The following is a 22319-nucleotide window of genomic DNA, read 5'->3' on the forward strand; positions in this document are numbered from 1 at the left end:
AATTAGCCATTTGTGTCAGCCTGATGGTGCATATGGGGAGGAAGCATTACACTCAAGGGACTTCACCAGTTACCTTTGCATTTCTGTTGTAAAGGGATTTTAATATTTCAGTGCTACTTTCATTTACCTCCTTTGGGCTCATTAAGCTTATTCCATGTGTCCACAACTCAGTTCCACACATGCTTTCAAGCTCTTTCCCTGACTAACTTTCAGCAGTACCCTCTTGTTCTGGTTTCTTTTTCAGCTTAATGAACTGTTCTGTATCAACATCATTATGATCTAGGAATGCATGTTTGGTTTCCTTCCATCCTTCTTTGTTCCAAGGTGGGCTGATCAAGGGATTTCCTTCTTTGCTCTTAGCCCATCCACTTATCTCTAGTACCATTCTTGTTGTTTCTGATGACCTGCAGTTCTACATTATTATTAAAGTGGAGACCAGAATTTTGTGGCATTTTGTAGCTTTGGATGAATGTATTTGTATATATCTTTTTAAACATCACACTGTCCATGTACTTGAAGGCATTTTTCAAATTGACCAAATGTGTAGTTTGGATCCCTTCTATTTCTTCTCATGATGTTCTGGTGACAGGTTTGGCAGTGTCATTATTAATCAGACACCCATGAATAGTTCCAGTGTTGTTAAGAACTTGTGGCGTGAAGTTTTTACTTTATACATGAATTTATAATTTTCGTACTATAAAGTTCATTACAAACAACAGTAATTACTTTGAAGTGCTACCTGTATGTGATAGTTAGCAAGAAGGAAAAAAGTTAGATTATTCTGTAGGTAGCTACGCCTCAGTACTGAAGGTACAGGAATCTACTTAGCGCCCTAACTGTTAATGAAAATTCAGGCTGATCATGGTTATACAATAAAGTGTATTATACAATAATGTATTTGCTTGTATTTTGATTTTTTCATGACTTGCAAAGTTTGATTAGACATTTATCTAATTCTCTCCTGTGAATATTGGTTGTTCCTTTCTTCTCTGTTTAGGTTGGGTATTCTTACTAAAATGAACAAATAATTTTTGTAGATTTGTGTGAGATTTAAGGTGCAGTTTTAATTGATTCTCTGCATTAATTTTGTTATAATCAGATTATGATAGAGGTTTATGCTTAAAATTTCTCATCATCTATATCACTTTGGTACTTATTGTTTTACAGAAGCGACTGCACAAGCGCCAGAGTTCGTATACCCACTTCATCCTGACCATGGAAGTGCATGACGAGTCACTGGAGTATGTTTGAGGTACAAATGTTTTGTAGGTGTCACATACATGATAAGGGCTCAGTCATTGTCTCAAGTAGAACAAATATCATTGCTTAAAAGATTATAAGGTAACATAACTAACAGATGGAGAGAGAATTGTGAGGTGTTGATTCAGAAAAATTTTCAACTCTGGGCCTTTTGTGTATCTGCTGTAAAGGTCATTAAATGGGTTTAATTATCATGTGGCCTCTTAGTTTACTCATAGCTTAATCTGTTGTTTTGTCAGTCTTACGTATTTGCTGGTTCTAAATCATTGGGACACATTACAAAAGTTAGTGACTTTCTTATTCATCCTCATCTTTTAATTACCTTGGAAACGTTTGTTTCATTCATTAGTTTGAAATATCAGATACATTTATGGTCATGCTTTAATTGAAAAACCTTTAAAGTATGAGTATATTTGGTCCAAGCTGATTTAATGGGAACAAAATTTTGAAAGACCAAGGGATAAAGATGTTTTCATTATTCCTTAGTATAATCTCAAAGTAGCTATATAAAACACTTTGATTGACAAGGTGTACATATTAGCTTTTTAGATATATAGCCCTGATAAAGGTGTACCACATAAGCACATGAGTTTCTTCAGCTCAAATCAACGGTGATTCGTCCTGCACTTCACATTGGTTGCCATCTGCTGTGTGTACGCATGCATGTTTGTCCATCTGCTCCATCCCAACTGTGTATGCACATACATGTCCATCCATCTGGCTCATCAGCCCATCTATGTGTTCCTGCCTTCTCAGCTTTGTAAGCAGAACTGCAGTTTGCTTAGTTAGCTTATGCATTATGATAGCATTATAGTGCTTTTATTTGTATTTTTGTGTATATTGAAGGCTTTGTTTTTGTACTTTGTATTATGTGCTGAAAGATTCCTTTTTTGACTTATTAAGTTTTATTTTCTTATTCTGTAAGGACTTGTATTGAATTTTGTTAAAATGTTATGAATGAAAGTACCAGCCAAATCTAAAATCACTTTCTCACTTTAGTATATTTTGTTGAAAGTAACTTATTTTCTTTACATTCTCAAAGAATGTTTAGTAAATTGTAAAAAATTAGAATCATGACTGATGTGACAGTTGATTAAGCAGTACACTCCCCGGGTGATCATCATCTCACCTGCATAGTTTGGGAAGTTGGCTGTGCGATGCTATTTCAGAAAAATGAAAATTGCTTATGGTTTGCATTTATGGATATTAAAAAGAGGTGAAGATTAAACTTTATTAAACCTATTTGGTTTCGTATATTGCAGAAGTGAGAAGTCTTACACATACTTTGTATTACTTTTTTGTTTTATAAGTATGAAAACTATTTTCTTCCATTTATAGATTTTATAAATAATGCTGTGCATTTGCCTTCAGCTCAGACTAAGGTATTTAAAAGTGGATTGTTTAAGTGTTCAGCATCACATTTGTAATGTAGGCTCCTCTCAAACACTAAATGAAAGGAATTATTTAATTCCTTTGTTGTTTGTTGTTAGCTTTTATTGTTCAATAGCAAGAGGCAGTTGTTTTACAGTGAATTTGTATGCTGGCATGTCTTACAATGCTGTTTATGGACTTTGTTGTCGCATTTCATAAAAAAGTGTTTCTACACCTGTTAATTGCAATGATTTTTTGCCAATTTATGTACATATATATATATACATTTTTTTTACATTGCAAATTGGATTTCATTGAAAGTAAGTAGATGCATGTTATCATTTTTTAAACCTCAGTAGATTGTATGCCTTAAATATGAAGCAGGTAAAGTCTAAACATTATATTCTTTTTTGTGGTTCTTAGTATTTTCTATGATTATTTCATATTAATAAATTTGATGTGTAAATAACTCTCTTAGGTAATTGAATACCAAATTGGTACCTACATGAAATAGGTAACCTTATATGATATGTCACTGGTGGTTAGAATTATGAGTTCCACTTCATGAACATTGCTGGATTACTCATAACCATGTGTACTTTAGCCATGAATGATTAATGATTATAAATTGTTGTGGCAGAATTTCTTAATCCATAGTCCATGAATAGATAGCTCATCACAAAGTGCTTCACCATTATATGTGACAAGGATGTTCAGCAATAAACAAATATTTAAAGAAGAAGAAAGAAGAACATTTTCATTTCCAGTCTGATTATCACAAGAATTGTGCAGCATGGTCCTTCATCATATGAATATAACAACTGAAATTTTTTTAGTAACATACTTTTGTGTGGAAAGTGGCTAAATGAAATGTAAGTCAACATAAAGTATCACCACAGTTTCATTTGTGCATGAATGGTGATGGCTTAGGATCCAGCAGTTTTCTTGAGTTTTGATTTTATGATTTATTGGTAGAAAAAATATATTTTCAAACCTAAAGCTCCATATAAAAACGGTGGGACTCTTCCATGGATTGGATGGGATTTTCATTAATTTTAGGAATTCATATAGTCACTGAATTATATATATTTTGTGACCTAAACCAACTCAACTCACACTAAACCTTTGTTTGATGTTATTTCAACACATTGTACATGGGTTTGTATAAATGTAGCCATTATTCCTTTGTTCCTTCTATTGCTTCAGTTAGGCAGGAGAAGCAGTTTTATCTATATATATTTTCATACTTGATTGCTGTTTCTCACGTTAGTGGGGTAGACCAGGAAACAGACAAAGAATGGGACATCTGCTCACTTCACATATGTGTACAAGTACACACACACAATTACATATGCTTATGTATACCTATATGCACACATACATACGTATACTTATATAGTACACACATGCTCATTCATACTTGCATGCTGTTATCCCTTTCCTGACACCACCCCCACCCCACAGGAAACAGCAGAAGTTCATGAAAGAAAAGAAAAAAATTATAAAATATACATTCTTTTCTCCTCTCCCACACCCAAGCACTGCCCCCTGTGTTAGTGAGGTAGTGCCAGGAAACAAAATGAAGAAAAGCCATATCTGCTTATGTCGATACACGTGATGTCTTGTGTGATGTACCGAAATCACTGCTCCCTACCCACATCCAGACCCCACAGACCTTCCCATGGTTTACTCTGGACATTTCACATGCCCTGGTTCAGTTCATTGATAGCATATTGACCGCAGTATACCACATTGTTTTATTTCATTATTCCGTGCATGCCTTTCACTCTCCTTCATCCAACCTTCACTTGGAACCATTCACTCTCCTCTCTTCTTACTCATGTATGTGCCTTACATCCTTGATAAAAGCTTCTCTGCTTCTAGTAGCTTACCTCCCACACTGTATATTCTTAAGATCTTCCAAAAAGAATCTCTTATCAACCCTCTCATATGTCTTCTCCAGGTCCATAAATGCCTCATACAAATCCATCAGTTTTTCCAAGTATTTCTGACCCACATGATCCATACATCATTTATCAATTCTATCACCATATTGCTCCTCCCTACTCTGTTGCTCTGTACATGCCTTCACCTTGTCAGTCAATGCCCTCAACAAAAATTACCAGGTATACTCAACAAACATATACCTATGTAGTTTGAACACTCACCATTATCCCTCTTGCATTTACACATTATCACTGTACATGCATCCTGCCAGTCCTCAGGCACCTCACCATTATCCATACGTACATTGAATAATCTTACCAACCAATCAACAACACAGTCATTCCCTTTCTAGATAAATTCATCTGCAGTACCATCCACTACAGCCCCATTTCATCTTAGGCAAGGATTTCACCACCTCTTCTCTCTTCACCAAACCACTCTCCATGACTCTCACTTCGTATACCACCGTGACCCAAACACCCTACATCTACCACTCTATCATCAAACACTTTTAACAGTCCTTCAAAATACACTTTCCATCTCCTTATCACTTCGTCACTATCTGTTATCACTTCCCCTTCTGGCCCCTTTACTGATGTTCAAGTTGTTTTCTTGCCTTATGCATGTTATTTACCTCTTTCCAAAATATCTTCTTTTCTCCTCTAAGTTTAAAGACAGTCTTTCACCCCAACTCTCCTTTGCTCTCTTTTTCAACCCCTCTTGACCTCCTACCACTTTCTCTTTTACATCTTCCAATCATTTGCACTCCTATCCTATATAACATTTGTGGATCTCGAGAAAGCAAAGGATAGAGTTGATCGAGATGCCTTGTGGATTTCTAAAGAATATATGGTGTGGGAGGAAAGCTGCTAGAAGCACTGGAAAGTTTTATATCAAGGATGTAAGGCATGTCTACAAGTAGGAAGAGAGGAGATTGAACGTTTCTAAGTGAAGATTGGTCAGTAGCAGGGGTTTCTGATATTACCATGGTTGTTTAATTTATTTATGGGTGGGGTGGTGAGGGAGGTTGATGCAAGTCTTGGAGAGAGGCAAGTGTGCAGTCTGTTGGGGATGAAAGTGCCTGGGAAGTGAGTCAGTTGTTTGCTGATTATACAGTACTAGTGGCAGATTCAAACATTTTTGTTTGGGAAGGTGTGTGAAAGGAAGAAGTTGAGAGTAAATGTGGGTAAAAGCAGAATTGAGGACAGGTTTGTGGGCTTTGAGTTTAAATGGAGAAATATTAGAGGAAATGATGTGTTTTAGATACTTAGGAGTGAGTGGAACCATGGAAATAGATGGGAGTCATAGGGTGGGTGAGGGCTCTGGGACCACAGAAGAATGTGGAGAGATCATTATTTGTGAGGGCAAAAATGGATATCTTTGAAGGTATAGTAGTGGAAACACTAATGTGAAAAGTAAGGAAGGAGAGTTGCTGAATAGAAATGAGGAAGTGAAAGAAAGATGGAAAGAGTATTTTGAAGAATGGATGAATGTGGAAGAAGTTGAGGCAGCAGTTGTTACATGTATGAGTTTGGATGATGGAAGGAAGAGGATACAATTGCGAGTGCCCATAGCAAAACGGGAGGTAAAAAGGGCAATAATAAGGCTAAAGGTAGGAAAGGCATCTGGAATGGACAGTATTATCTTAGAAGTGATAAAGTATGGAGGTGAAAGTATGTAAATTAGCATGGAAGCAGAAGGTTGTGCCTGAGGATTGGGTAAAAGCTGTAATTGTTCCTTTATTCAAAGGAAAAGATGTGAAGGATGTATGGAGCAGCAATAAGGGGAAAAGTTTGTTAAATATACCAGGAAAAGAATATGAAAGAATGTTGATTGATAGAGTGATGGAAGTGAGTGAATGCAGAATAAGTGAGGAACACGGGTGATTTTAGGAAAGATAGGGGATGTGTATCAGATTTTTGTGGTGAAGTTGCCTGGAAAAATATTTAGCAAAAGGTACGAAGTTGTATGCAACTTTTATGGATCTGGAGAAAGCATTTGAGAGTGAAGTGGAATGCAGTAAGGGATGTGTTAAGGATATATGTGGTAGGGGGACAACTGTTGGATGGTAGAGGAGCAAATGCATGTGTAGGAGTGGATGTGGAGTGTGAGGTAGGGGGATGCTGTTTCATGTGTGGCAGGATGGCAACGGGAATAGATGAAGGCATCAAGTATGAATATGTACATGTGTGTATATGTCTATGTATGTATACATTGATATGTATATGGGCATTTATGTATATATATGTATGTGAGTGGTTGGGCCATTCTGTCTGTTTCCTTGCACTGTCTTTCTGACACAGGAAACAGTGGTTAAGTATAATAAATAAAATGAAATATATATGGATGGAGTGATAAGAGAGATGAAAGCAAAACTAGGGAATGGTGGTGCAGATATGGTGTGTGGTGGTAAAGTATGGTGCTTAGTGATACTGATGTTTGCTGAAAGTTAAGAGGAGTTGCAAAATGTTAGTTTATGTTGTGTGGAAGCATAGGTGATTGAACATAAATTTAAGTAAAGTAAAGTAATGGTGTTTCAGAGGAAAGAGTGAAAGTGTAGATTTTCCAAATCATATAGAGTGAAAGAAGAAAGTGTACTAAACTGTGTTTTGGATATGGGGGAAGAAAGACTGGGAGAGGCGAGAGAATTTAAGTATTTAGGAGCTGTCTTGGGTAAGTTTGGTGTTACGGAAGGAGAGATAAGGGAGAGTTATATAGACTAGAAGAGTTACTGAGTCCCTTAATGGAATAATGAAGGGTAGAGGTGTAACTTAGTATGGAAGTAAAGAGAGGACTAAGGGACTGCTATAGTCCTCCCAACCCTGACCTACGCAACCGAAACATGGACATGGAAAGAGTTAAAGAATCCAGGCTGTGGAAATGAGCTATATTAGAGGAGCGTGTGGTATGACTAGATGGAATGAAGAAAGAAATGATGGGGTTGATGAGAGATGTGTTATGGCAGGGAATGCAAAGGGAATGAATTGTGGAGTGGTATGGTGAGTGAAACAATACTGTGAGGTGGTTTGGCCCTGTAGAAAGAATGCAAGACAGAATTTACAAGGAGAGTGTATGATAGTACAATTAAAGATGGCATGAGTGGAAGACCACCTGTGACATGGGGAAATAGAGTGGCAAATTACTAGAGGAAGAGAAATGGTGGAAGAATGTGTGGAATAGTGTATGGAAGGGAGACATACAAGGACAAGGATAAGTGGAGATTCTTTTGCCACCCCATTAATGTGAGCTCCTAGAGAGAATGGGCATCAGAGATATAGAGATAGATAGATAGTAATCAAGCAGTCACATGAAAAAGGTTAAAAGCAAGTTATGGTTGTATTGGTGTTTAACAATGCAAGAAGTGGTGTAAAAACCAGTACTCACTCATTCCTTCCCCTCTTATAATGGTTAAACAACCTGAAGGCTTGTTTTAGGGTTGTGAATATTAAACTTTCATTCATTCTGGTTTATTATTTCCCATGTGAGCAAGGAAAAAAGGAGTCTTGGAGTAAAAATTCCTCAGTTGGTTCCTTCCTCAGTTCCTTCTTGTGGAATCTGATTCAGGTCAGGATGATTTCCAGTCCCCTGCTATTGCTCCTCTTAGTTTCCTTCTGCAACATGCATGATACACATGTGTCAAATTCTTTCTCACCTGTCCCCAGGAATATTAATGTATTGCACAAATAGATATTTCATTTCAATACAAACTCATGGCGTTAAGGGCTAAGAAGTGGCATTGGATTTCACTAGTTATGGAGACTATTGCTGTGGCCACCCCCTTGAGGGAGTTTCTGAAGGGAACAGGCATCAAAGATATAGGTAGATACAAACTCGTAAGAAATAGTGAACATTTTTCAGGAAACAGCTGTGCTCCATAATGGGTAAGCCTATATAAAAAAAAAGAATGTCAGTGATTCCCTGAATTTATAGTCAATTATGATAATAATCAGCTAGTCCCATGATTTAGTTTAAAGACACGTCATGGTTGAGATGTAATCAAAGTTTTATTCTGCAGAGTAAGTATCAATCTTCTGTAAAGTCTGTACAGACCTTGCCAAACCCCCTCCAGATTTGATTGTACATCATTGTTACCTTAACCAACCATACATATTCCTGTCCAAACAGATCTAATCTGATCTGACAACCCAGAATAATTTAGATAGTTTAACTATCAGCACCCAATGAGTTATGTTTCATCTCCACACAGTGAGAATCTGTCTATTTGAGTTTCTCACTAGTTTGTTAACCTTAAATTAACGTGTTTGAAACATCCCATTTATAAGTGGTTTCATGGAAAATATTTATTACACTTTTTAGTTAACTGTTGTGTAGCCCCTAATATCTGTGAATAAGATTTTGACTTATTTGATTACTTTGTACTTCACAGCTCACAAGGCAGAAATACATAACCTAACCATATGCAAATGACCTCTTATTTACATCACAGCACCTTTATCATACACAAGCAACAGCAGACACAAGTAGAACTTTGGCTCAGTGAAGACAATGTCTGGCTTACTAAGAATAGAATCTGCATCCCTACAGAAATCCGTTACTACCCTCCCTAACCCCAGTAGTCTTGATTCCAATATACACAGTCCCATAGCCCTGAATAATGAAACACTCCCTCTCAACTATATACTAACCATATTAGGTATCACATACACCAAGCACAATATTCACTCCCACACCACAAACATTACCACAAAGACCAGTAACAGATTTACTCCCTCCGATAAATCCCTCATTATCCTCTACAATTAATTCTGCTCCACTTTGAACTTTGCCTCACCTGCCTAGGCATGCACTTTCAGAATCAAACAAAATTACAAAGCACACAAAACAAAATATTCAGAATAATCACCAGTTCCTTAGCAACAACAAATATTGAACATCTGTGCTGTGGAACAAGAATCCCTCCTATATAAGACTAACTTAACATGTACAGCATGTTAAGTTTACCATACCACCCACATCATGAGTTTGTATTAGTTTATATTTATGTACTGAGGAGCTGTCGTGTTACTTTCCCCAAAATGAGTGAAATAAACAACTTTGAAATTAAAGGTAAAAAAATTGAGCCATTTTGACAGCCACAGCCATTTAAGCCCAGTGCATAATAAACACTCATACTCGGGCTTATTGTCAGGCACTTAAAATTTTCATGAATCAAGGAGATAGCTATGCCTTTACCCTTGAAGTGAATGACACCTATATGGCGGGCCATAAGCCATGCGTACATTTTTTTTTTATATACATATTCGCTATTTCCTGCATTAGCGCGGTAGTGCCAAGAACAAAGTACTAAGCCTTAGAGGGAATATCCTCACTTGGCCCCCTTCTCTGTTCCTTCTTTTGGAAAATTAAAAAATTACAATAATTATTAATGTTAGTGTTTATGATTATTCATATCTCTTGTTTTCCATGAATTTGTAATTTTTCTTTGATACAGTATGAGTCAATTAGTAAATATTTTTCCATCATCATTACAGTGCATTTTTTCATATAAGTACAACTACTACTATGTAAGTATATAAAATGGTTATTTTTTATGATCCATATTTGGTCTTGCATTTTTCTTTACTTGATATTGTTTGAGTGATTGTTCTTTAATATTATCAACACCAAATGATAAATCTTATACCAACATTACCAATAGTTTTTTTTCTTATTTTAAAAAGATAAGTACTACTACTATATAGTGAATTAATGTTTGTGGTGAATAATGGTGTGTGGCCATGTGAGGAGGGATCCCAACTGTAGTTCAGATGCATGGTATGGCCAGATAATGTGTGAAAAAACTAAGCACACATTTTAAACCATGAATTTCCTGTGAATTTTCAAAACTTGACATGCTAAAATAAGAATTTTGAGCATATTCTTGTAATAACTGAGGTAATTTTGTTAAGCATGAAATAGAAAATTTGAATTAAAAATGGGCAAAATATTGCAACACCAGTGTATTGAAAAAATCTTCATAAATTGTTTACCAAAATGCAAATGTTTAAATACTCGAAATAAGATAACATAAAGCTCTTCTTGGTGAAACTTGCTCTCTTTTATGTTTACTACTATGGGGTATGAGGTACTACAGGATTACTGTCAAGTATACATAGTGAGGCGTGTGCTGTTTTTGGAAATGGTTTTGTTGCACAGAAATATGATTATAGAGGGTTTTGTGAGGTCACATCTCTCTCAAGCCTTCATGACCTCTGTACATAGCATACGGAAAATTTAGGCTGTAGTTCATGTTAATCATGACTGGGATGCCTTCACAATCATTAATGGCTGCCTTAAGGCAATGGCAGCCAGTTCAAGAAGTTTAGCCATATACATCCTGGCCTGCAGTGAGCAGAATAGAATTACTAGGGTGTGTACAATCTGGCTGCAGTGAATAGATAGATAAATATTGCTATTACGGAAAATGGGTTAGGTATCAGGGCCACAAAAATTGCCCAAAATTTCTATGATCTTTTTATATCTCTGACGCAAAGGGGATAAAGGTGAGTGTTCAAATTACAGAGGTATAAGTTTGTTGAGTATTCTAGGGAAATTATGTGGGAGAGTATAGATTGAGAGGGTAAAGGCATGTACAGAGCATCAGATTGAGGAAGAGCAGTGTGGTTTCAGAAGTGGTAGAGGATGTGTGGATCAGGTGTTTGTTTTGAAGAATGTATGTGAGAAATACTTAGAAAAACAAATGATTTGTATGTGGCATTTATGGATCTGGAAAAGGCATATGATAAGAGTTGATAGAGATGCTCTGTGTAAGGTATTAAGAGTATATGGTGTAGGAGGTAAGTTGCTAGAAGCAGTGAAAAGTGTTTATCAAGGATGTAAGGCATGTATACGAGTAGGAGGAGAGGAAAGTGATTGGTTCCCGGTGAATGTCGGTTTGTGGCAGGGGTGCATGATGTCTCCATGGTTGTTTAATCTGTTTATGGATAGGGTGGTTAGGGAAATGAAGGCAAGAGTTTTGGAGAGAGGGGCAAGTATGCAGCCTGTTATGGATGAGAGGGCTTGGGAAGTGAGTCAGTTGTTCGCTGATGATACAGCGCTGGTGGCTGATTCGAGTGAGAAACTGCAGAAGTTGGTGACAGTTTGGTAAAGTGTGTGAAAGAAGAAAGCTGAGAGTAAATATGAATAAGAGCAAGGTTATTAGGTTCAGTAGGGTTGAGGGACAAGTCAATTGGGAGGTGAGTTTGAATGGAGAAAAACTGGAGGAAGTGAAGTGTTTTAGATATCTGGGAGTGAATCTGGCAGCAGATGGAACCATGGAAGCGGAAGTGGATCATAGGGTGGGGGAGGGGGCGAAAATTCTGGGGGCCTTGAAAAATGTGTGGAAGTCGAGAACATTATCTCGGAAAGCAAAAATGGGTATGTTTGAGGGAATAGTGGTTCCAACAATGTTGTATGGTTGCGAGGCATGGGCTATGGATAGAGTTGTGCGCAGGAGGATGGATGTGCTGGAAATGAGATGTTTGAGGACAATGTGTGGTGTGAGGTGGTTTGATCGAGTGAGTAACGTAAGGGTAAGAGAGATGTGTGGAAATAAAAAGAGCGTGGTTGAGAGAGAGCAGAAGAGGGTGTTTTGAAGTGGTTTGGGCACATGGAGAGAATGAGTGAGGAAAGATTGACCAAGAGGATATATGTGTCGGAGGTGGAGGGAACGAGGAGAAGAGGGAGACCAAATTGGAGGTGGAAAGATGGAGTGAAAAAGATTTTGTGTGATCGGGGCCTGAACATGCAGGAGGGTGAAAGGAGGGCAAGGAATAGAGTGAATTGGAGCGATGTGGTATACCGGAGTTGACGTGCTGTCAGTGGATTGAATCAAGGCATGTGAAGCGTCTGGGGTAAACCATGGAAAGCTGTGTAGGTATGTATATTTGTGTGTGTGGACGTGTGTATGTGCGTGTGTATGGGGGGGGGGTTGGGCCGTTTCTTTGTCTGTTTCCTTGCACTACCTCGCAAACGCGGGAGACAGCGACAAAGTATAATAAAAAAAAAAAGAGATAAATTTTGCTACTTTGAAAAAAAAAGATTGTAAAAGTTGGTAAGAATTCACGCGTAGGTAAGTGTAAAGATGTAAAAGTTGGTAAGAATTCACGCGTAGGTAAGTGTAAAGATACAGTTTTAATGCATAGGCAAAACCTCTCACCGCAAATCCTCTCCACCATCTGACTCTTGTGGCTTTCCTTGCATCAGCATTCCACTCCTGTGTGGACTCTCATTTTCATTTTCACATGCTCCCTCCTGAATCCCTTGTTCAGCTGCCTCATGAAGTCAAATTTTTATACAATTTTATTTTTTGCCTTTTCTATTTGTATTGAGGAAAACTATTTTTACAGTATATTTAAATTTCTCAGGAAACTGTGGGCTTTGGAATTTTTCTGGAGATTTATAGCTTGGGTATTGATTTCTTTTTAATGACTGTATTTAGGCAGGGTTATTGTTTATTATAGGTTAGGTAGACTTTTATGAATCACACTTCCCCAAGACTTACTGACTGAAGGACTCGCTGTGTGCTGTTATCACTAGAGTCGATAATCTGTCACCTGAAGGGTTTAATTTCTCTTTTTTGTAAATCTTTTTGGGAAAACATAAGTGCATTTCATTCTCTGTAGTGAGTTTAATCTTGACTTAGAATGCTATTGATGTAATCTTATGTGAAAAAGTGTGTATAAGCATTATGAGTTTGAACATTCTTGAATATGTGTTTTTTGTGTGTGAGCTCTTGCTATATAGATCTATGCAATACATCCATTTGTGTCTATATTACACAGATAATATTAATTTATGGGGCTTTTCATGATTATGTTCGACCAAAATTTTAGGCCAAGGAAGGCTATATAATAATTATCATAATGTTATAGTAAGGCAAGTAACAGGAATACTTTAGCCATAAAACAACTGTGATAAAGCATTCCTGATATGGATAGAAAGGATGCTCTAAAAAGTGTATTTAGACATATTGGAAAAATAATTTGGTAATTTCCTATTGATGTGTTCCCACTTTAATTTGCACAAACGTAAAATATGTAATGAAGTACTGCATACAGTGTACATAGGTTATGCAGAGATAGTAAATTAAAGGTTAGGTGCACTTAATTCATTCATTACTGTTTTCATTACAGACCCATCTGTAGAACAGCTGCTCTAGTACTGTTGCTGTCTGCATAGTGCTTCTGTTGATACTAGGTTGGATGGAGGCTGTTGCTGTCTTCATATTGCTTCTGTTGATTCTAGGTTGGAAGGAGGATCAACCACTATGCCACTTTCCCCAAGCTGAAAACATTGTAGAAAAACAGCTTATTATGGTGGAAAATTTAGTCACACCAAGAGCAGTCTTCTTACTTTGTGAGAAATGGAGTTCTGTCAGGGCTGATGGCCAATGTGAGACTTTGATATAATGTCCATTTTGTAGAAGAACCTGTTCAATTTAGTTTCTAAATTGTTTCTTTCATTAAATGTACCTGTGGAATTGTACACTGTCTTATGGTGACCTTGGATAGGTTCAGATTTGAGGTAAAGATACAAGGCCACATTTTTGTAGCAAAGATGTATCATATACTCAAGTGCTCAATATGAACATGAATATGGAGGTTTTAAAGCTGCATACATTTGCACTTTAATGATTTTTCTGTACCTGTTATTTCTGAGAAGACTTGTCACAACTAAGTCTGATGAAGACATAGCAAAAGATACACTTTCATTTCTTTTATAAAACTTGTAAAGGTATTATTGATATGATTTCAGTATTCTGCTCAGTGGGGCGATTTTTATGAAGTATTGGCCTTAGGTGAATGGATTCATAGGTTCAGCTACTTGTACAGAAATCTTTTGATGCATAGTTTCAAACATCCTGTAAAAAACAGTCTCACATTTTAGGATAAAGGCTGACGTACTCCACTTATATAGTATGCAAGGTTTAAGTTTTTATGTAAATCGTTTATAAATGTGTGAATTGTAGATCCATTGTATAATTTGTGAAATACTTGTTTTTATATTCAGTTTGCTAATGTTAATGTTTGTAAGTGACTATTGAGCAGTCTGACTTTATAAAATTTAAAAGACTGCTTTGTGTGCAGAATAAATGTTTTAATGAATGTGGCAAATAATTTGGAAGTACATCACTTTACAAGAGTACAGCAGCCTACATTCCCAGATTTTATCTTAGATATTATTAATACAATTGATTGTTTCACATATTTCCATATGTGGAAAGAGGTAATTATTCTGAGTGGATCATTAATGCTTTACTCAGTTTGCATCATAATATTATTCAACTGTTTTGGGTGCTGCCTTATAATATTTATTGAGCAATCTCTTTCTCAATTTACCTTTAATAACTGCAACTCCTTGAGATATGTGACCCAGTTTTAATACTTAAGAAGATATACAGGTTAGGACAAAGTGATTGATTGGATTGGCTTTGTGACATATAATTCATGGATAACTTTAGCTATTAGAATTAAGTTCAAAATTTTACAGACTGATGAGATGATTATAATTCAGTCATTACCATACACGTTGTGGCGATTAAGAGGTAGCACCCTACACGACCAAAAATACCACACCGCACTCTCTCATAATGGGATGTTGTCACTTTGTTTTAGCTAATGGGTATTATATTTGTAAATACTCAAATTTTGTTCCAAAAAAAGTTTTTATGCATATAATTATATGTATTTTTGTATTATCTTGTAAAAAACATACAAGGAAGTTTTAGCAGTTATTCATATCAGACAATACTCATGCTGTGTAAATAGTTAAAGGGCAAAAGGAACAGCTAATTACTGCATTTTTTTATGTAAACTATCATATGCATAAAATGCAACATAAATTTTTTTGTCTTAAACATTCACTTTTAACAACCAGCTCTATTACTAGGAGACCTTGAGTTAAGATGCTTCAGGTTGTGACATTTTGGATTTATGACAATAAAATAAGGGTACATTGTATTGATTTACAACACTGTGCCTTGAACTTGCAACAGGAAAAAAAATGTGAACTTTGTCAAACAATATAATGATAAATTATATCACCATATTTTGAGGTATGTGTGTACTTATACATATTTCAATTATGTCATAGCAAAACACTATTTGATTGGTATGTGTCTCTGAGAAAATATGTTCATTTGCATTCACCACTATCCCATTATTTACTGCATCCACAGTAAGTATGTTTGGAAAGAATATTAAAGATACTCAAGGGAGTACAGAACATAAGGCTATCACTCTTAAGGTTAAATTAGTGGTGCTTTTCATGTTTGATACTGATTAGAAACTGTTGGTTTTAACCAAGTCTTTGGGTCTCTCTCACTCTGTAGCCTTTATATTTTTAATATTGGACTATTAAATATTATCTCTATTACCTGTAATGTGGCAACATTTGTTGAATCAGATAATTCAGAGTGCTCCATCTCCTCCCTCCTAGTAACCCTAGTCTGCTCCATCCCAGTCCAGCAGCAATAAAAACCATCACCATGTTTCACTACCATAACTTTTCAGTAAATATAGTCTAAATTATGTCATAGAGGGTGGTATTGCCTATGGGTGGTGAGCTGTATTGTTTCAGGGAGAGTATAAATCCACTCATGACAGTTTCACGGGGAAAAATTTGGTCAGGAACATAAATCCCCACATAACATGGGTTTCAATGGTTCAACATTTGAAGGATTCAAAGTGCAATGTGTCATAAGTGGAGGCTTCCTGGTATGGTACCTTACGTGAAGTTCTTGCCTTCATAAGTCACTACCAGAAATTTCAGTAATTTAACATTAAGTAAGCTATTTTTGTTTTGTGACTGCAGCTTTTATGCAGTGATGAGCCTTTCTTAAGCACAGTTCATTGATCTGCCAATCATGGGCTTCCAAAAGTCTTATCATAATATATCATGTTGTACAGATTACTTTAATTAAGGGATATAGAAATGATAGGACCACTAAGCTCACACTGTTACTTCAAAATTCAATAAAGGGTTAGTGATCATTGTGGTATAATCCATGGAGATGAAAACCTATTAGAATCCCCCTCCCCCCAAAAAAAAAATTGTAGTAATAATGAAATAACTCTGCAGCTTCATGACATTTGAAAAATACAAAACTACTGCTCCAATAAAAGATAATGTTCTTCAAACAGTTCTGATGATGGTATATATATATATATATATATATATATAGAGTAACAAAAATTAATTTAAATCCTTTATTCATTCCAGTTTAGTTATAGCTTGGCATACATACACACTTTAAATGGGTTAGTTGACCAAGGATGTGGTTAATGCATACAGCATACAAATATTTAAGAAGCTGTATAATAAAGAATGTTCAAGCCATGGGCCCCACTAATGTAAAACTCCCTCCCAGTACAGTACAAATAGGAAATTATATGCATGGATTAACATCATGTAGTGAGCAAGCCTGACCATAGTTTATGCATAGCCCTACCCAGGTCCATATCCTGGGCATGAAAGTCAACCCCAAACTATTTCAGCACACTCTTTTCTGATCTGTCAACCAAACACTTTTTATCACATTCCTCTTACCCCTTCATTATTTACTCGATCACACCACCTTACACCACATATTGTTCTCAAGCAGTTCATTTCCAATGCCAATGCAGATACCCTCCTCTGCACAGCTTATTTATAGCCAGTGCCTCACATGTAATATTTCTAGGATTTCTATTCCCACAAACATACTTATTTTTGCCCTCCCAGGTAACATTCTCTCTATCCGCATATTCTTCAGTGCTCCCAGAGCCTTTGCCCTCTACCCCACTCTGTGACTGGCTTCCACTTCCATGTCTCCATTCGCTGCCATGTCCACTCCCAGATGTCTAAAACCCTTTGCTTCCTCCAAGTGTTCTCCATTCAAGCATACACCCCAACAAACATGTTTCTTTGAGCATGATAAACCTAATAACCATGCTTTTATTCACATAAACTCTGGGCTTCCTCCTTTCACACACACTTCTAAACTCAGTCACCAACTTCTTTAGCTTCTAACTTGAATCTGCCACCAGTGCTGTATCATCAACAAACAACAGCTGATGCTTTCCAGACCTCATCCCCCACACAGACTGCATACTTACTCCTCTCTCCAAGACTCATTTATTTCCACACCAATCCATCCATAAACAAAATTAACCATGGTGACATCACACACCCCTGCCACAGACCAACCTTCACTTGGAACTATTCACTCTCTTCCTACCCATATACATGCCATACACCATTGATAAAAGCTTACTGCATCTACTTGCTTTCCTCCAACACCACATATTACTGGAAGACCTTCCACAAGGTATTTGTACATAAATGCTATGTACAAATCCATCTATTTGTCTAAAGTATTTATCACACACATTCTGTAGCGCAAACCTCTACCACTTCTGAAACTACACTTTCCTTCCCAATCTGATGCTCTGTACATCCCTTCTCCCATACAACTTACTAGGTACACTCAACAAACTTACCCCTCTGTAGTTTGAACACTCACCTTTATCCCCCTTGCCTTTATACAATTACATTTCCCTTTTCCATAGCCAGAGGTTGAACCATTTTGTGACATTCATTTTCCATTTCATTTCAAGCTAGAAGTTTCAGTTTTCTAATTATTTCTTTCATTTTTCATATGTATATATGTATATATGTGTGTATATCCCTGGGGATAGGGGAGAAAGAATACTTCCCACGTATTCCCTGCGTGTCGTAGAAGGCGACTAAAAGGGGAGGGAACGGGGGGCTGGAAATCCTCCCCTCTCATTTTTTTTTTAATTTTCCAAAAGAAGGAACAGAGAATTGGGTCAGGTGAGGGTATTCCCTCAAAGGCCCAGTCCTCTGTTCTTAACGCTACCTCGCTAATGCGGGAAATGGCGAATAGTTTGAAAAAAAAAAAAAAAAAAAAATGTGTATATGTGTGTGTATATATATATATATATATATATATATATATATATATATATATATATATATATATATATTATCCCTTGGGATAGGGGATTAAGAATACTTCCCACGTATTCCCTGCGTGTCGTAGAAGGCGACTAAAAGGGGAGGGAGCGGGGGGCTGGAAATCCTCCCCTCTCGTTTTTTTTTTTTTTAATTTTCCAAAAGAAGGAACAGAGGGGGCCAGGTGAGGATATTCCAAAAAAGGCCCAGTCCTCTGTTCTTAACGCTACCTCGCTAACGCGGGAAATGGCGAATAGTTTGAAAAAAAAAAAAAGAATATATATATATATATATATATATATATATATATATATATATATATATATATATATATATATATATATTATCCCTGGGGATAGGGGTGAAAGAATACTTCCCACGCATTCCTCGCGTGTCGTAGAAGGCGACTAGAGGGGACAGGAGCGGGGGGCCAGAAATCCTCCCCTCCTTGTACTTTTAACTTTCTAAAATGGGAAGCAGATACAATTACAATGGCACTATAAATGCATTCTACCACTCCTGAGGCACCTCACCATGATCCACATATAGAATGAAAATCCTTACCAATCAGTCAGCAACACAGTCACTGCCTTTTTTAATAAATTCTACTGCAATACTATCACTTCCAGCCACTCTGCCTCTTTACATCTTACACAAGACTTTTCACCACTTCTCTCTTCATCAAACCATCCTCCATGACTCTCTCAATTTGCATATCACCCTGACCAAAACACCCTGATGCTACCCTGTCACAAAACACATTCAAGTTCTTCAAAATACTCCATCTCCTCCACCTCACTTCTTTGCTACCTGTTACACATGCCCTTTCTCCCCTTCTCCAATCTTCATATTTGTTCTCTTGTTTTTTGCACATTATTAGCCTCCTTCCAAATCATATTATTTTTCCTAAAGTTCTTTGTTACTTCAACCCCCAGTTTCCCTCTTTTTCAACCCATGCTCCTTCCTTTTGCCCTCTTGCCTTTTTCTCTAATATCCCCCAGTCATTCGCTCTCCTTCCCTGTCAAGTACCAAATAATCTTGTTTCTTTTCCCTTTCACCAGCAACTTCTTCATCCCACCATTCACTACCCTTTTTAATCTGCCCACCTCCCACCTTTTGCATTCCACATGCATCCCTTGCACTTGCCGACACTACTTCCTTTAATACCTCCCATTCCCCACCCTTGCTTCATTTGCTCCCACCTTTTGCCATTTTACACTCAATCTCTCTGGGTATTTCTTCACAGAAATCTCATTTCCAAGCTCACTTATTCTCATTTCTCTCTTCTCACTAATATTGTTTCCTCTTTTGCTTAAATTTATACAAATCTTCACCCTTTTCTCCACATGATAGTGATCAGACATCCCACCAGCTGCCCCTCGTCAATACATTTACATCCAAAAGTCTCTCTTTTACATGCACATCAAATAATTCAAATCCAGTGATACCCACTGAATATCTCTCATACTCACATGTTTGATTACGTATGTCCCTAAAATTTTTAAACTAGGTATTCCCAGTCGACACAATTTCCATTAGCCATTCACCATTTCTCTTCATAACACTGAATACCCAATTCCTCAGTTAACTGCCACATTACTTACCTTCACATATAAATCACCTTGAAATTGGTCACACTCATACAGCTGCCCCCAAAACACAGACTCTTGTGATCTTTCTTCTCATGACCCATCTTTTGCATGTTGGAAATGAAATGTTTGAGGACAATATGTGGCATGAGGAGATTTGATCAAGTAAGTAATGAAAAGGTAAGAGAGGTATGTGGTAATAAAGAGTGTGGTTGAGAGGGCAGAAGAGGGTTTGTTGAAATGGTTTGGACACATGGAATGAGTGAGGAAAGATTGACAAAGAGGATATATATGTCAGATATAGAGAGAAGAAGAAACGGGAGACCAAATTGAAAGTGGAAGGATGGAGTGAAAAAGATTTTGAGTGATTGGGGCCTCAACATAGGAGGGAGAAAGGTGTGCAAGGAATAGAGTGAATTGGAAAGATGTGGTATACCTGGGTCAATATGCTGTCAATGGATTGAACCAGGGCATGATGTCTGTGGTGAACCATGGAAAGTTTTGTGGGGCCTGGATGTGGGAAGGGAGCTGTGGTTTTCGGTGCATTCTCGCCATGTGGCCAAACCATTTCAATACACCCTCTTCTGCTCTCTCAACCACACTCTTTTTATTACCACACATCTCTCTTACCCTATTATTACTTATTCGATCAAACCACCTCACACCACATAGTGTCCTCAAACATCTAATCTCCAACACACCCACCCTCCTCGGCACAACCCTATCTATAGCCCATGCCTCACAACCATATAACATTGTTGGAACCACTATTCCTTCAAACATGCCCATTTTTGCTCTTCGAGATAATGTTCTCGTCTTCCACACATTCTTCAACGCTCCCAGAACCTTCACCCCCTTCACCCCCTGTGACTCACTTCCACTTCCATGGTTCCATCTGCTGCCAAATCCACTCCCAAATATCTAAAACACTTCACTTCCCCCAGTTTTTCTCCATTTAAACTTACCTCCCAATTTATTTGTCTCTCAACCCTACTGAACCTAATAACCTTGCTCTTATTCACATTTACTCTCTGCTTTCTTCTTTCACACTTTACCAAACTCAGCCACCAGCTTCTGCAGTTTCTCACACGAATCAGCCACCAGCACTGTATCATCAGCAAACAACAACTGGCTCACTTCCTGAGCCCTTTCATCCACAACCGACTGTGTACTTGCCCCTCGCTCCAAAACTCTTGCATTCACCTCCCTAACAACCCCATCCATACACAAATTAAACAACCATGGAGACATCACGCACCCCTGCCGCAAAGTAACATTCACTGGGAACCAATCACTTTCCTCTCTTCCTACTCATACACATGCCTTATCCTTGATAAAAACATTTCACTGCTTCTAGCAACTTACATCCCTCACTATATACTCTTAATACCTTCCACAAAGCATCTCTATCAACTCTATCATATGCTTTCTCCAGATCCATAAATGCTACATACAAATCCATTAGCTTTTCTAAGTATTTCTCACATACATTCTTCCAAGCAAACACCTGCCTTACATCCTCTACCACTTCTGAAACCACACTGCTCTTCCCCAATCTGATGCTCTTTACATGCCTTCACCCTCTGTATCAATACCTTCCCATGTAATTTCCCCGGAATACTCAGCAAACTTATACCTCTGTAATTTGAACACTCACCTTTATCCCCTTTGCCTTTGTGCAATAGCACTATGTGCATGCATTCCACCAATCTTTATGCACTTCACCTTGAAGTATACAAACATTGAATACCCTTTCTAAATAAATACCATCCAAACCCACCGCCTTGCCATCTTTCATCTTCCACAAAGCTTTCACTACCTCTTCTTTGTTTACCAAATCATTCTCCCTGGCCCTCTCACTTTGCACACCACCTCGACCAAAACACCCTGTATCTGCCATTCTATCATCAAACACATTCAACAAACCTTCTTAATACTCACTCCATCTCCCTCTCACTTCACCACTATTTGTTATTACCTTCCCATTTTCCACCTTCACCGATGTTCCCATTTGTTCTCTTGTCTTATGCACTTTATTTGCCTCCTTCCAAAACATCTTTTTATTCTCCCAAAAATTTAACGATACTCTCTCACCCCAACTCTCATTTGCCCTTTTCGCCTCTTGCACCTTTCTCTTGACCTCTTGCCTCTTTCTTTTATACATCTCCTGTCATTTGCACTATTTCCCTGCAAAAA

At 37.4% G+C, this 22319-nt stretch overlaps 1 protein-coding gene across 21 annotated transcripts in view; it reads left to right on the forward strand.

Annotated features, from left to right (window-relative positions):
* LOC139765081 (phosphatidylinositol 4-phosphate 5-kinase type-1 alpha-like) overlaps positions 1-15634 on the forward strand; it is a 372175-nt gene extending 356541 nt beyond the window's left edge. For 11 of the 21 annotated variants that reach the window (XM_071692221.1, XM_071692235.1, XM_071692223.1 and 8 more), the window contains 2 exons: positions 1168-1252; positions 13713-15634. In XM_071692221.1, the coding sequence (XP_071548322.1) occupies positions 1168-1251 (84 nt within the window). In that variant the 3' untranslated portion in view covers position 1252; positions 13713-15634. Of the gene's footprint in view, positions 1-1167; positions 1259-13712 lie in introns of those variants that run through there. The other 10 variants (XR_011716566.1, XR_011716567.1, XR_011716568.1 and 7 more) reach the window with 2 other exon arrangements.
* The last annotated feature ends 6685 nt before the right edge of the window (positions 15635-22319 follow it).

The sequence above is a fragment of the Panulirus ornatus genome, chromosome 52, assembly GCF_036320965.1.
Source record: "Panulirus ornatus isolate Po-2019 chromosome 52, ASM3632096v1, whole genome shotgun sequence".
Taxonomy (NCBI): Eukaryota; Metazoa; Arthropoda; class Malacostraca; order Decapoda; family Palinuridae; genus Panulirus; species Panulirus ornatus.